The 17,313-nt window shown below is 38.7% G+C and overlaps 1 protein-coding gene across 4 annotated transcripts in view; it reads right to left on the bottom strand.

Moving 5' to 3' along the window:
• Positions 1–17,313, bottom strand: part of LOC139734047 (peregrin-like) — a 41,402-nt gene that overhangs the window by 6,782 nt on the left and 17,307 nt on the right. For 2 of the 4 annotated variants that reach the window (XM_071644859.1, XM_071644860.1), the window contains exons 5-9: positions 16,116–16,244; positions 15,485–15,673; positions 14,289–14,409; positions 13,512–13,763; positions 12,109–13,029 (exon numbers count right to left, since the gene is read on the bottom strand). In XM_071644859.1, coding sequence (XP_071500960.1) covers positions 12,109–13,029; positions 13,512–13,763; positions 14,289–14,409; positions 15,485–15,673; positions 16,116–16,244 — 1,612 coding nt within the window. The remainder of the gene's footprint in view (positions 1–12,108; positions 13,030–13,511; positions 13,764–14,288; positions 14,410–15,484; positions 15,674–16,115; positions 16,245–17,313) is intronic. The other 2 variants (XM_071644861.1, XM_071644862.1) reach the window with 1 other exon arrangement.

Genomic DNA, 17,313 nt, shown 5'->3' with positions numbered 1-17,313 from the left:
ATGTTGGAGGAAGAAAACTGAACTGCATTGCTGAAATTTTGCTGTTTTGCTTGCAAAGCCAAGTTGGGGGAGCCGGAGAGGATTGCGCTGCTTTTGGTTCGCATTTCATTCAGCACACTGAAAAGAAACTTTTTTTTTGGGTCTTTAAAGGCATTACACAACAAACATGCAATCTGAATTGTTCAAGATCTACTGTTAAAGTGTTCACCATATATCAGTATATCCATTGTAGAGAACTTGACAAGTTCAGACACAGACAATTTGAGGATCAAAGAACCCATCTTGGATGTTTTCTTCATGGTAATTCTTGCAAACCTGCAAGAGCACCAAGCTAGGCCTAAAAGAAAGCTTGAAAACTCAGACTGTAAGGAGAATTACTCACACCTCGTTCGTGGCAAAACCATGTACTTGTGACCCCTCAAATTTCCCCACCATCCGCTAAAAATATATACATGTACACTCAGCAGAAAAAGAAAGTAAACACTTTTTCAGGTTCATATTTCTCACAGAAATTTTGGCTAAATATTAATATTTTATTACCATGTTAATGGTAATTTAATTGGCTATCAACCTGGTAGGTCAAGAAATAAAAAAAGAGCAAATTTTACACATGAGTGAACACACCCATTTTTCTTTTTCAAAGCACAAAAGTAAAAATTGCAAAAATGGACAAGTTGTCATTTATGCGTATGTGCTCTTCCATGTGACAATAACAAAAGACAATCCAAAACAATAAAAAATACAAATCAAGTTTCAAAAATCATCCTATGACCTCTGTAATGACTTTTTAGCGCCCAAAGATAAAGAAAGGCAAAAAGAAAGAAAGAAAGAAAGAAAATGAAGAATCTTCTGTCAAATCCAAATTCAAGTGGCATGAAAGAGGCAATGTTAACAAAAATGGTAGAAATTTCAAATGTTATTTCAAATTAAGAAGTTTGAAAATGATATTTGGTTCTTGGATTTGTCTCATGAATCCTTAAATTCCTAAATCACAAGAATGAAATAAAGAAAGACTCTCCATTTGTCATCCATTTGCGGTTTACTCCCTGCATCTTTTCAAGTTAGATTTGACAGAAAACTCTTATTTTTCCCCTTTAGTTTCCCACTTTGGTTGTGTTTGAGGATATAAAGAGAAACAAGGGACAAAAACTTATTCTTGCTATTTCACTCATGTCTCTCATTGTGTTAAATTGGTCTTTTGTTATCATTGCTATCTTAAAGGGCATTTGCAGATGAATGACAAAATGTCAATTTTTGCAATTTTTACTTTTGTATCTTGAAAGACAAAATCAATGTGTTCACTCATGCATGAAATCTCCCTTTCTATTAACCTACCTGGTTGATAGCCAATTAAATAACCTTTAATATGGTATATGACACAGTGATTTTGATCAAAATCTTCTATGAAAAATATGTGCTTGAAAAAGTGTTTATTTTCTTTTTTTAGCTGAGTGTATTTGTGGAAAAATGAGCAATGAAAATATATATTCATTATGGGCTTGCAGCCAGAGCAATATTTTCATGGTACAGGGGCCCTGATGTCATCTCTCATGCAGACACTACACTGTATTACCTAATAGCTATGATTATAGGACAACAGTGGCGTAAACAGTGATCCTTAATGGCAATGGAACATGTCTCAGTTCAGCTCAAAATTGAATATCACTACATTCGCTCATTCTTCATCTGAAAATGAAAATATGCACAAGTACATGTGTGTGTATCTACCTGTCTAGTAATACACACATCTCTCTCTCTTTCTCTACATGATATATATATATATATATATATATATATATATATATATATATATATATACACACATACATACACAAATATATATCTATACATATATATCTATTTCTGTATGAAATGTGTTAGACAAACAAAGTAAAAATTTCCAAAATTCAGGAGAACATTTTGAAAGAAGTAGAACAACACTTTTGTAATTATCTGATTCAGCAAAAAGTGCAAAACTATGGAATACCTACCCTACGACACGTAGAGGATTTTCTGTTCACACAAACACACACACAAAAAAACCCCTGGAACATGGAACTATCAACTATATATTAGTTTCATCTCACAACCATACAATATGGAAAAAAGAACCCTGCAAGGTAACATGCAAATAGTGAGCCATCTCTTGTCAAGTTTTAGTAGAGTGTCAACTGTGGATCATTAAGATATGAGGTTTGTGTTACACATGGTGTTTTTCATTATGTGAATATGACAGTGCATATGTTGAAGTATACAAAAGGGCATACCAAAAGAACATGCTTTAAGAAGATTTCATTCCAGTCCCCTCCTATGTCTTGTTAGTCCCCTTGTAAATCATCAAGAAAGTATTGTGCTATAATAGTGCAGTTCTTACTGTAGAGGTCTTGATTTGTACAATGTAGACCATATCATATACTGTATACGCTATAATTTTCGCGTACATAAATTTTCGCGAATTGCCGCTGTCACACATTTTCGCGAGTGGTTAAATTCGCGATTGGGGGACCAGAGAAAATATGAAGTGGCAAAGAAAGTGTGAATTTTCAACTTACTAGCAAATAAGAATGATACTAGTTATACACTGCATGAAAAAAACTTACCAAACTCTGCGAACTAGTAAGTTAGAATTCAACATTTTTGAAGTGGTTGTGATCGCGCTAGATTTCTGACGAGTGGTCCCCTTGCGATAATGGATTGGCTCTCTACAGTATCGGTATTCGTAAGTAGACGTGGATGTGCGTAAACAAGCTTAGCCAGTATGGTCTGTTCGGTAAGCCGTGACATAGTACTAGTATACTAGTACTGAAATGTTCGTATCATCAAGGCAAGGGATTCATTTTGGAAGGTAATATTTTCGCATGATGTTAATTTCGCGAATAGCTCCCAACTCGCGAAATTCGCGAAAATAAAAACCCCGCGAAATATATAGCGTATACAGTATATTGTGATTTCAACATAGAACATTTCAGATGACATAATCAACATTACATACTCAAGAAATGACATGTCAATTCCCTCCCGAATTTCAAACTTTTGTCTTATAACTGCAGAAAGAGAATTGAGGAATATGCAAATAAAATAAAATGAAAATATACTATAAAAGCTGTACAAGAAAATTCTTCACAAATTCATAACATGGGTATTTGAAATTTCCATTGCTGAAAAGAAAGGTAGCTAGATCTCATACTTGGTACCGCTAACATAAACATTTGTTTTCAGTGCTGAGCAAGTGATAACTGTGAAAAAGGGGTACTTCCTTGAAACCTACTTCTTGAAAACTGCTCAGACTTTGTCCATTACCTTAAAAAAAAGAAAAAAAGTATCAATTCCTTGGACATTTCAAAAATGTTGTTTAAATTCCTGTGTGGGTATCTTCAATCTATTTTTTTTTTTTTTTTTTTTTTTTTTTTTTTGGGGGGGGGTTTATTTTTTATTTATTTATCATCATCATTTTTATTTCTTTTAATTCTTTATGTTATTTCATTTCATTAATTAATTAATTAATTAATTAATTAATTAATTAATTTATTTATTTATTTATTATTATTATTATTTTTTTTTGGGGGGGGGGTCATTGTGATGGTTGTGTTGGAATAAGACTAACACAAAATGCAGTATATTCACCCCTCGCTGAGGAGCGGACAGCTCTACAAGGCCTGGCGCAAGTAGTGCATTTAGGGCTGGTGTATTAGTGAGTGACTAGTATGTATTACATCCACAAAATGGGTTCATTACACAAACATACATGTAAATAAGCCACAAAATGATAGTACCTTGTAGATCAATAATTATAAGAGCAAAAACTCATATTATATTTAACTCTTTCAAAAGAAGCTCTGTCACACGTAAAGTAATAGGTAAGGCCAATTGTTTGCATCATCTTGTATAAATTCTTGCTTCATTGCACACACATCATAAAAATACACCTCTACATTTGTAAGAACAATGTTTTTTCCTATTCTTTTCTCTTACACAATGTAAGACATATGCTAAATTCGCTTCCACATTAAGTTGAGATCATAAGAATTGTCCAAAAGTTTTCAGCTTCATGGAAATTCCTGTCACTTTAGCACCATGCAATGTATTCAGTCTTAGATGTCAGTTGGGAGTGTATACTGATGCTGTGTTACTTGTACAATACAACAAACAAGAGTGAAAAACATCTTTTAAAAAAGCTTAATGTTATATTTTACGAGACCTGAACTTAATGTACGTACTTCTCTTTCTCTTTAATCTCTCTCTTTCTTTCTCCATCTTTTTTTTTTACCTCCGACAAGGGAGGAGGTTATGTTTTCATCGGCGTTGGTTTGTTTGCTTGTCCGTGTGCAAAATAACTCAAAAAGTTGAGCATGGATTTATATGAAACTTGCGGGAAAGGTTGAGAATGACACAAGGAACAGATGATTAAATTTTGGTAGTGATCTGGAAATTTTTATGGATTTTATGAAGGATTTTCGATATTTTGGCAGGTAGGGTCAATGAACTTGAGTACAAGCTGGACATTTTTTAAAGGTTTTCATATGCGCACTAAAGTGCGTGCTCTAGTTTCTGCTAGGGCGAAGTGTGCCGAAGCGTGCTGAGGGTTTATGACATAACAAAGGCTTCTATATTGGGAAATCGGGCAATTTTTCAGCATGCACAGGCCTACGTGAGACGTATGGGTGGAAATCACTGTGAAATCTCTATGGAAGAGCAAGATCATCGGTGGAAAGTAGCTGCTTGGCGGAGGTCTGCGCTCTTAGAGTGCTTTTCTAGTTTTGTTTTGTTTTTTGTTTTTGTTTTTTCTGGGAGGGGGGTATTCATCTATCAAAATATTACCATAATGTACTTGCAGAAAAGATTTATGAAGAGAGTGTTCATTCTTGCCTAATGATTATAGTAATACGCACTCTTCTGTGGTATTAAAGTACTGTACAGTATCTAATAGCCATAATGCAGCACTTGCGAACCTGTGTTCTGCATGTAAATCAAGGGGAAACCTGACAATATTACATCTAAAAAAAATTCAAGTTACTGCAATAAAGCAGTTTAAACAGCACTTCTTGTAATACCAAAAAAAAAAAAAAAATGAAACACTGAAACATTTTCACCAAGGACAAAGCAAACCTCTCCACATTATATTAGTAAGCTAGTACACCATGCAGATGAATTACAAGAGACCATTGGTGGTAATATGTTTTATAGTTCTCGGACAATTTACCCAAGCCCCTCCCCCTGACCCTATTCAACCCTAACCCTAATCATAAATAATACTTCAAATAGATTTTGTAAGAAGGCCTGAAGATTGATTATAATGAAGATACACAAAGCATTAATTCACTTGATGTATTCATATTTGTATTGTCCTGTCACTGTTTATGTCATATGCCATACTATTGTCCTGTGCACCTTCTAAAATTTTGCCATTCTTTTTTCTTTCTTTTATTAAAATTGTGGGCCAAATCTAATCTGTCCGCAAATTTATTCCTCATCCATTTAATTGGATTTTTTTTTCCCTTTCTGACAGATATGCGAATTACTGCAAGAGAAATTATTTTTGTGAATTTAGCAAATCACTGGTGGGTCATGAATGAACAACACACAAAAATATTGTCACATGCTGGGGTATGTACTGGCATCTCTGTGCTGTTATGATAGCCTCAGTGTCATATTGCAAAATCCACATCTTGTGGAAATGTCTGTGACCTCTTCGTTTGCAAAAATATCTGTACGCAAAAATAACAGCTTTTTCTACAGTACAGGCACTGCCTTTTAGTATGTTTGTTGGTTCCTCTATTTTTTTGTTGAACATGTCTGGAACTTACAATGTACATATACCATACCTTTCATCGTGATGACAAGCATACCTGTTTCATAAGAGTGATATATGCTGACTGATTTCAGTCTGTCATCATCTCATTTGCATACCTTGTTAATTTGTGTTCCTTTTGAAAATTGAATGATAATACATTTTGCAAATGAATGAAGTAGAACTAAACACTGATCTGAACCTGACCAGCATGCCTGTGTTTTGCTAGTTCCTAAAAATACAAACTAATCCAGGTGCTGTAGTGGAAGTTTCAAAATGGAGTAACTGATAATAATATGAAGTGCTGGTTTGAATGAAAGAGAAATAGAGAAGTATTCAGTGTTTCTTACACTCATACAAGTAATAGCAATTCCCATGTTTATCAGTGGTAACTCTCAGTCAAGTGTTACAGGTCACATGACATATTTCAAATGTACCTGGCAAATTATGAATTTACATATTCGTTGATGATTGAGCTCTCTTTCACTGACACAGTATGACCTGTACTTTCAAGAAAATCATTGTGATGTGACTTACAAATACAGCATTCTAAGACTACAAATGAATACTTCACTTGATATCAATGTTCGCTCATAACTTTCTTGATTCTTTGTCAGAAGATGCTTGCAATTCCGGTTATTTGCTGCACGAATTCATTAGCTCTGTGTGTCAAAATTGCTCAGCAGTTTGAACCCTCCCCCCCCCCACCTTAAGGGCTCACAGTATGATGCGCATAGACTTGATACTGCAAAACCAGGTACAGTGGACTCTAGAATATATAACGAAGTCCTCGGGACTGGCAGTTTTCTTTCCTTATATCAAAATTTTTGTTACAAATAAACAATAAAAGACATAGAATAAATAAACAAATAATGTTGCGACCTACATTTTCATTTCGTTGTAACCGCAATTTCATAATAACCATGTTCGTTATAATGGGAGTGTACTGCATGAAACAACTTTTGCCCAGCTTTGTGAAAGTAAAATGCATGCAAAGGTGTTTTCTGCGCAATACACTGAATACCAGTGGTGATTCGTGAAACTTTCACGGCGCACACAGGGCTGTCAGCTCCCATTCATGAAAGCTTCATGTCGCAATTGTTTCTGGTTTTACAGCAGTCGCAAGCAGGCAATGTCCAAACTGAACACAGTCATCCTGTGTCAGCTCCCATGGGATAAGTACTGCATACGTCATATATTTCGAGAGTCTAAATTTTCGCGAACTGGGAATTCCTGACGATTTCGCGAGTGGTTAAATTCGCGATCGTGGAGTCCTGAACGGAACGGAGAAGTGTACACGCGTATGTCACATTCACATTGGGATCAGAGTCAATATTTTCGTGTGTCTTTAATTTCGCGAATAGCACCTGACTCACGAGAATAAAAACCTCGCGAAATATTCAGCGTATACAGTATATCACAGGCATCCTGGTGAAATAATCTGGGCCAAAATTTCTCATGATCAACATGACCTTTCACACTATCAGTAAGGCTAGAGTACTGTATATGCCATACATTTCGTGAGCATATATCACAAATCAATATTTATGTGTGTAAGAAAATAAAGTGGTTACTTTGTGACTAAGACACAAAAAACAGCACCTAAACAAGAACTAAGTTTTATCACTCCGTAAGAAGCAAGGTTAGTGATTTTTCATGTTGAATGTGATATGCACTGCATTTGTGCTATTTGGGGGCAATACTTACCGTACGAGGTAGAGTATTGTCAACTTTGCAAACACCACATGACTTGCAAAATTTGATAGAATAAAACCACATGTTGCATGTATCGCACATATTGGTAAACCACAGCAGGTGGTCAATCAAGTTTAGAATGTACCATTTGGTAGTTATTGTAGTGGTTCCTTCATAGTCTCAAATTGGTTATCACACAGTATGATGACTTTGAATTACCTCCTCATGGGACTTCCAAATATACTCTTTTCCTCTATGGGCAAACTTCTTTGGCTATTGCTAATTTGCTGGATTGGGGGGGGGGGGGGGGGGCATACAGTGCATGGTTATATACAATGTAGGCCTTGGCTACTGGTGAAGGCTGTGAGTCTGGACCATGAAGTTATAGGAGATTGAGCCCAATCCGTCCAACTGAAAACATCCTTGAAAATGATGTTCATTCCATCCTGATCCACAAGCTTGCAAACAAAACTTGGAAGCACTTACCACTATACTTATTTCGCAGATGCAAGATAATTTACCTTGGACTGGAAAACCATCCAACAAACTTCTCTTGGGAAATTATGTACACTATAGTTCTGACTGTGCTGAAAATTATCAAATTGGGATTAGCTCTATGAGTCTAACAGGATACATGGCTTCATTTGACATACAAGCTGTAGATCTGTTAAATAACCTTTCCTCAGAAAAATATTACAAAAATAAAAACTATAGAACTATACCTAAACACCCTCTTCCACAGTACTAAATTTCCTAGCTAGTTAGTGATGGTAACCAAACAAGTGGAATAGAAGGAGATTTGGTTCACAGGATACAGGTGAGCATACAGAGTACAGTATATAGAGAGGCTAACATTACAATATTGTCGACCTTATGCCAAAGGGGCCTTAAAGAACTTCCCCTGTTATGCCAAAAGGGTACTAATAGTGTACAAAGTCTATAGCGTTAAGGGCCTTTTGGCATAACAGTGGAAGTGGTTTAAGGTCCTTTTGGCATAAGACCGACGATATTTGCTATCTATTTTCTGTGAATATGCAGAAAAGGGATAGTAATATTGTCAAAGCCGTACTATTACCATTCATCCCCATCATTGTGCATCTGACACGAGTTGACGATGTTCGATCACATCAGGATTGCAATCCTACCCCGACAAATGAAACCCTCCATGTGTGTGTATCAGGAAAGAGAGAGGACTAATCACTCACATTTCTTCAAAACTCTCACACACATGAAAATCCTCTTCAGAATCCTTCGCTCACTCGCTCACTTGACGACATACATTGTACATTCCACTGGGGGCGATAGTGGCACACGATCTGAACAGCACTGTCTCCCTAGCCGGCACTCGGATATTGATAAATATTGTCTTACCTGTTTCACATCTGTGATTCCACTTTGCAAACAGCACTGAGAGTTGTAACCACGAATGTTGGTGTTTAAAGTCAATGCACAGCAACCAACACATACACAGACGCACACACATACACAGACACACACGCAACACAGATGAGCTTACACTTAACATTGCAAATTCGACACCAGCATTTACAGGCAAAAGTGAACACCACTGATATGCGTTGCTGGAGGAACGGCAACACACGAGACTGGAGTCATGCAAGACACAACTATCGATGGAGATGGCAATCAACAAAGGATTGACAACTTTGATAAGAGTCACTGAGGAAAGTGGACGACAACTTTGCATGCTTGTAGAGTGCAATGAAATGGACACATCACAACACCACGACATACTAGTATCGTATCAGTCATCAGGATGTGAAAACGACCTGGGCAATGTGTTGGTCATGATCATGGTGCAATGAAGCTACAACACTGTGTTAGTAGTAGTAGTAGTGGTACAGTTATGGTGGCTGTGGTAGTAGTGGTGGGAAAAGTGATGTTAGCCGTGGTCTAGTAAGAGAAGAGGTACTGGTAGTGGTAGTTGTGGTAGAAGCAGTAATACCAGTACTAGACAGAACAGAAATGATGTAAAATAGCATTCTCAGGAGTGGTGGTGGTGGTAGTAGTACTAGTGGTGAGTAAAAGTAACAGGAATGATGGTATTTGTACTGTAGCCTTATTTGTAAGTACTGAAGAAGTGGCAAGTTAGGACATGAAGTTTAGGTAATGGCAGTAGTTGTGATATAAGTGACAGTGGCATTAGTTGCTACTAATAGTAGCATAACACAAGTGGAGCGGTTTACTAATGTTATAAACACTTGACAGCTAATGCTATTCGATTCACTGTCTTGTTGTTGTAACAAACATGCATCTCAGTAAAGTTATGTGGAATTTAGTTTGTCCTGGCTGACACAAAACTATGAAAGCATTTGCACTGTGTGCATGACATACAAAGACAGTTTAAACTGCATATAATGGTGCATCTTGTATGGGCAAAGCCAGCTAGCTGTGGTCTCAGTCATTTTGTTAATATGACTGCCAAAGATAATTCAAATTGATGGTCGGCATTACCCTGTACTAAGAGATTCCTTTGACTTAACCTAACAATAAAAGGTACTGACTTGGGAGATACACAGAGTGTTCTAAGCAAGGGGTGAAATACTACATTTCCCAAGATGAATGCTAGTGACTTATAACCTTCCTAATGTATAAACCCCCAAATAAATAACTGTGTGCTCCTGCTCATGCCAGTCTACAAATCGTCGCCTGCTCAGCAGAATGGCCTAGGGCCTGCACATTAAAAAAAAAATAAACAAAATAACTGAACAAAACAAAAACATGACAACATCAGTTTCTAAACTCTATCAAATTATGTCACATACAAAAAAAAAAAAAAGATTTTGGGTAAAAATTTCATGTTGAGGTCCTTCTGCTGGACAGGTGACGAAAGTATTGTCATATCATCTTTATAGGTGGCACATACCTCTTTTGCAAGTACTCCCTATCTTAACTAAACTTCTGCTTTGTGGCCTAGCTGTATGTAGTTCTATTTTAGGTGCGGCAAACAGTGACGTGAAGGTAATATTTCCACAGAGCTTATTTTCTTAGAATACAAAACACACTTTTTAGTTGTTTTTTTTTTGGGGGGGGGGGGGCTGGGGCAAAAGAAGTATGTTTCAAAAGTCACTTGAGAATTACTCTCATCTCATCTTTGCTTCATGAGACAACTGATGTAATATTAAAGTTTATTTCTGTTTGACACCATGTGAAAAAAAGGGGGAGCAGGGAAGAAGGTGGGGCAACCTTATCACATCACCTAGATCGCAGACTTATATTCATTTACATATACATGAGAATGAGAACATTATCATTTCTTTCGTAAACAACAGCTTTATGGTCTAAATATTGCAGGGTGGGTAGGCGACATGAGCTTAATGGCAAACATGTCTGTTAACATTAAATTTGCATGACAAAGTGTAATGTAGTGAGTGGATGGTCTAACAAATGTGAATGAACTTAGATGGTGATGAAGGGATTAAAGCAGCACAAAATCCATGATTTTGTGCCCTTTGAGTACTCACACTGAGTGCTAAAGAGCATTGCAAATACCCCCTATTATTATTACTATTATTATTATTATCATTATTATCATCATCTTCATTTCACAGAATATTCCAGAACTTTAGTCCATAATCTTGCTTGTTAGATTATTGTCTCACATGCTTTGGAATGGAGGGAAGTGTAAGTATTAGTACTGGAAGACATTGTCTGTAGGTCGAAACGTGGTCATCAGAGTTAAGGAGTTCTAGGTGATTCAAACCATGTGGTTAATACTTTGGATGAATGAGGGGGAGCCTTTCACTGGAGCTGAATGCAGCTGATTTGGAAGCTGTAACCCCGGTGCACCCCTTTGAGTTCATGTCATTCTAGGCACTGCTTGATCGATTTTCACAAGACAAAGTACACAGACTAGGACATGAGACTGCAAGCAGATGAGTTGTACATGCAACATGCAATTGAGTGACAAGACTTTACAGGCAAAGGGTCACAAAGACACACATTATTTTTCTCAACAAGGACACAGAAAAGAGACAGGTAGACAGTGCCACTTTTTTTCCTTTCACTTCCCAAAATACATTTCTTTCAAAAAAAAAATGATTGATATATCAAAAAAGCCTAATCCAATCCTTGTACAAACAACATTCAATAGGATGTAGAAGTTGCAAAATTTTCAAGAGCCCAACCAAAAGAGAGCAGAGGGAGAATAGAGTCAAGTAACAACTGCATACAGAAAGGTTAAAAAAAAATTAACACATAAAGCCAAACATAAGTGCCTTTGAGTGACACAGGAGGACAGAAATGAATCAAGGTAAGATGCACGAGAAGTACAGTAAAGAGCACAGGCAGAAGGTTGGAAATGATGAAAAAAAGGTAAGAGATCAAAGCACAAAAACAATTGAAAGCAGAAACAAAATTTTAGGGTAAGCAATCCAATGAATGGAACGTAGTCAAAATTTGCTCAGAAGATGAATGAGAGTATGAAAACAAACTGACATTTCTATTTTCTTTTTTTTTTAGCTTTGTAATGAAAATATGCAACTTTACACATACACCCCGGTTTCTTGACAGTGGTGATTTCTTTTTGCTATTTGTTGTAGTTGGGTTTTTCTTTTTTTTTGTTGAGAAATTTGAGAAGAAAAGTGTTGTGTGCACAGTCACCCTACCTCTCCTGTCCCTTAGCACAGGGCCAGCCGCACCTGTTGGGATGGGTCTGCTAGTAGTACTGGTGCTCTCGCCACACGATGTGTCGCCGCTGCTGTCATCTGTGTAGGGATTCCTGTTGGCCTGCAGCAGGCTGCGGCCACCCGGCCCGGAGTCCTCCCCTAGCGAAGAGCTCATTTCGGAGACAGACCCGTTGGATGTGCTGGTGGAGGAGCTACTGCTGTCAGAATCCGAGCTGCTGCGAGGTCTCGTGCTGTCGGTTCGGTATCGCGAAAAACTCTCCCCGGTCTGCTGCCCCGTCTCAAAGCCGTTGGGCAAGTCCTTGGAGGGGGACGTGACCCTTCGGGGACTCCGCTGCCCAATGGTGCTCATGCTCATACTGCGAGATCTCTTTGAGGGTGGGCTGGCACCAGCATCATTGTGTGCAGGCAGGTTTCCTTCATACTCTGTCTCTACATGCAAACTTCCACTCTGGCTGACGCGATGCGCGGGTTTGTTCGGGGACGCTCCCTGGTCCATTGACAGGGACCGCTTTGGAGGGCGTCCAGGTTTCCTCGGGCTGGGGCTTCCCTGCTTGCCCTTTGTTGTGAAGAGCACAGATGTCCTCCGACCAACTCCAGATGGGGACGCCGTTGCCTTGTCGACAGGGGCAGGACTCTTCGTCTTTGGTGTCTCCGCATTGTCATTGGCCGACAAGGTTGGGATGGTGTCATCCCCAGCACCGGGCTGGGGATCAGACATGGTGCGCACAGATCTGCCACGCCCCCTTCCCCTCCCCCTCCCTCTGCCTGGGGAGCTGACAGCCTTTCCCGGAGAGGGTCTGGAGGGGGACGACCGACTGCGACTGGTGATGGGTAGAGGCCTTGCTGGGGACAGCTTGGGTGGCACTGAATCACTCTGAGATGTCACTTCACTCGACTCGCCTGAATGGGGGCAGAGCAAGGAAATATTACAACAGAAATCCATTAACAACGAAATAGACAGTGGGATATATACAACAACCTATGCTAGATGTTGTCCCACCAAAGTTGTATCTTTTGGTTATCATTTCTGCTCTTCATTATGAACATATCATAAGACAAAGTAAAGAGATTCTCTTTCATTTCAGCCCTCTGTTGTTCACATATAACTATTCATTTCAGTCAAGAATTTTCAAAAACATCATTACAGCTAAGTGTGTAACTAGTGATTTGACAACACAAACAGATTTAAAGTTACAGAAAACTTTCATGAGATGGGGATTACAATACAACAGGCTATGGCTTCCACCTAGCTTTCAAGTTCTTGTTTCTCTCTTAAAATTGGCACATTTTTCAAAATTTCCCACAAATTTGCCACAGACAGATTTTGGCAACATGTTCCAAGCAAGAAGTAGGGACTAAATCCGTTAGGGTCAAATTCTCACTTGAGGAGTCCTCCGTCGTCAGTTCGGCGCTCCTGCCGCCGGTGTCTCCTCCGTTCTGAGGCTTGCTCTTGTTCTTCTCGATGGCCAGCCGCCGCCGGATCATGTTGATTTCGCGGCGGAGTTGTTTGGAGCGCTTGGAGCGGGCTGCCGAGTGCTTGATGCCGCACGTCGCGTCCAGCTTCTCCAGGAGTTCTCGAAGCTGGTCTTCCAGGGTCATATCAGCCCTGTTCTCTGGCTGCAGTACTGAGTCAACTGGATGGACAAACACACATTGCCAAATTAATTACAATCATCATCACTCCCCTTGCTTCCCTATCACGGTATTCTCAAGTGATTTCATGCATATCTGGTTTACACCTAGCACACTTCTGTTAAACACTAGTTAGCAAAATAAATTGTAATATTTTACAAAGACCTCATACCACAAAAGGATGTAATTTTATGCAAAAAAAAAAATGAACAGACAAAACACAATAAAACATATAAAAGACCAGAATGTGAGTTGGACATCAACTATGCATTATCCTGCATCTTCACCAATGTCTGCATGAGTGAGCCATATCAAAATCATTACACACTGAACATACACTTGTAGGAGTTGCATAATCATTACAATATATTTTGTCCTGAAAAATTAGCGAGACACTGACCACCGCCATTTAAATAAAATGTGAACTTCTGAAAGCAGCCAACTTACAAAAACAAGAAAGGTTTGCAAAAGGATAGGACATTGAACACGCTTTGTACAACACAAATGTCAGACAACACTGGACTTACTGTCTCCTAGTTTGATTTTTGCCTCCTCGTATTCCGGTGCCTTGTCAAGGTGTAGTCCTGTTTCTGGGTCGTAGCCTGCTTTCTCTGACTGCCTCTTTGCTTGTCGTATTACTGCTCCTCCCTGCACACGATGAAAACAGTTTTTTTTTTTTTCATCTCATATTGTATTTCACTTCTACTGAATTACAATTTCTTGATAGGCAACTTTAATAAAATTGCATTCCATTTGGTACATGATACACTTAAAATGAAAAGTCATCTTCATTCAAATTATGCAGAATGCAACTCCACCTACATTATTATCTTTGGTCTTCATATAGAACACTTCAGCCAACAACCCCAACCCCAATATCAAAGTCAATGTCCTGCACATTATATCATAACTAAAGAGGAGGACATATTGTGGGCTCTAAAAGTTCAGAAACACAATGAATGTTTATGAATAAGGAGCAGGAGTACACAGCAGACAAAGGAGACCCAACCATAATGACAGCACAATGCTCTTCAGCAGTTGTAGCTACTGCCACTTGACATAATGGATCACTTTTCCACCACACTGTGTGTAGCGCCCTTTTGAATCACTGAGTGGTAGCACAGACACTTGGGTGTGCACAGTTTGATGGTTCTGAAGGACCATGGACATATTGTCCATTATCTCCCTCCTCAATGAAATCCTGTTCAGTGATTAGTCTGTACCTAGTGTCATGTGACCAAACATAACATTGCTGTGACGTTGAAGACAAAAATGCTGGAGAAAAATGTGCTTTACCATGACATCTTCATGAAATTGTGCACTTTGTCATGAATATTATGTCATAGATATGGGATTGATAATTTTTTTTTTTTCATTGAGAATGCGTGTCAAAAGCTATCAGTATCAGCCTCATATACCACTGTGTAAATTGTGTCTACTGTGGCACACTGATTGCCTATCCTGCAAGATCTACACATCTTTATTTCAAAAAGTTTACATTTTTTTAAAAGATTCCTTGAAGCGATATAACCTAACAATATCACATAGCATTTCAAGTCACTATTGAAATTAGGAATTCCTCAGTGACAAAAGTTGCACTATTGCCTTTGAGGCTGCACCCTCAGAAAAGAGAGCAATTTCTGCCACCTCGGAACCCATTATGTCAACTAGAGCCTCTCAGTGCATGGTATATTTTGTTTGCTATGACTCTACATCAACGTACCTGGTCGCGTAGCTTGACAGCTGCTCGGTAGTACTTGGTGTCCTTACTGTTGTACGTCATGCAGTTCTCCACCATCTGGTTAAAATCCTCCTCCATCTGGTCCAGCCCTGTGTACTTGTGGCCGTCTACCTTGCGGCTCATGGTGGAGAAGTCCATGGGTTTCTTGATGACATCGTAGTAGTCCGGGGCCTGCCACAAAAGAACAAAAGTTTCCCTTTGTTAAAGGCATTATTTACCATTTGCAGATGAAACACAAACCGACCTTTAGTGCTTCAAAATAGTTCTGAAATGTGAATTAGGGATAGAAACAACCTATAAAGAAACACTGATCAATGTAATCAATGTTAAGTATTGGTGAATATACAAAATGTGAACAATAATTATAACAAAATTGCTTCTAGAACAAACAGTCTACAGTTATGATTTATCATGAAAAATAGTAATACCTCCTTATATTTTATGCTTTATTGTGATTCTTTTTTTTTTATATGGTAGGATGCTTTGTGATAAGCTCCATCTCAACCAAAACTATACCATCCATATTAAATGGGGCTACTGCTGATGGTGGGTTGAAAATCGGTTTCTTGACTTTTTGCCCAGTAGCATCTTTGGAACACACGCCATTCCGTACCTCCTCCACGGAGACTGGCTCTGCAAAGATGCTGAAGGGGTCCTTCTCCTCCAGTTTCTCCAACGTTCTCTGAAGCAGGATGTTGAAGGGTTGCAGCTGCATTTCCGTTGCCTTTTGGCTCACTTTGATCTGTGATGGTCAGGGAAAAACAAAAATTATGGAAGAACTGAATCAAACGCACACGTGTGAAGGGTTCTAGGGCAATTACCCCCGGACAATTACCGCGGACCCTTCCCCTGACCCTAACGCTAATCCCAATCCTGAACCTATCACTAACCAGAATTTAGCCGGGGGTAATTGTCCTCGGGGGGTATTAATATGCCTTGATATGGAGAGAAGACTGCATTTAGTGTAGAAACAAATAAATTACAGAACTTTTAGAACAATGGTTGCATGAAAATCTGCTTATTGAATCAATCAGAAATCAGTGGTGCATTTCAACTTTTTTGAGAGGTGAAAAACATTCTAGAAAAACGTCCCATAAAAATGATCTTCCCTTCTTTCTCCCGTCTGTGATGGTGGTATCTTTATTAGGTGCATAAAAGCATCATCATTCAAGTGACACATATGTTCATTCAAACTGATTTGACGAGTAAGAGTGGCACTTCATTTAAAAAACATTTGTGTCTGGAATGTAGCACAGGCATGAATGAATGAGCAAATAAGTTCTACCACAAAAACTAAAAGCAGAGGTAAAAATCACATATCTACGGTACTTACAATCTGACTACTCCACAGACATTGATGTGACATTTAGGAGGTATTGGGTGAAATTAATTTGGGCAATGCCAAATATGAGAACGCTTTCACATCGCTGCTATTTTCATGACACTCGGTTCTACAGTGACCACCATCACAGGAATGGCCCAAAGTGTGAAGGTTTATGTAATATGCAACATCACAGCTCCTCTTCAGAATAGTTCAGAAAGTTTGCTCTCCTTAAAAAAGTTTAGAAATAACACATAAATGGAAAAAAGAAGACAGGAGAGTTACCTCACAAACACTGGCGTAGCCAGGGGGGGGGGGGGGGGGGGGGGGGGGCGATGGGGGCGGTCGCCCCCCCTAAGATTTGGACCGGGGATTTGAGAGGCGGAAAAAAAATGTGTGTATACTGTATGCATGCACATGAAGCGGGTCTCCTTTGCAACCTTTCATCAAATAAGATATTTTTTTGAATAGTTCACCCAAAGTGTGCACC

The sequence above is a fragment of the Diadema antillarum genome, unplaced genomic scaffold, assembly GCF_040938485.1.
Source record: "Diadema antillarum isolate AM-2024a unplaced genomic scaffold, OU_Dant_1.0 seq00000507_RagTag, whole genome shotgun sequence".
Classification (NCBI taxonomy): Eukaryota; Metazoa; Echinodermata; class Echinoidea; order Diadematoida; family Diadematidae; genus Diadema; species Diadema antillarum.
The sequence above is the reverse complement of the archived record's forward strand: the minus strand, read 5'-3'. Positions and strand labels throughout refer to the sequence as shown.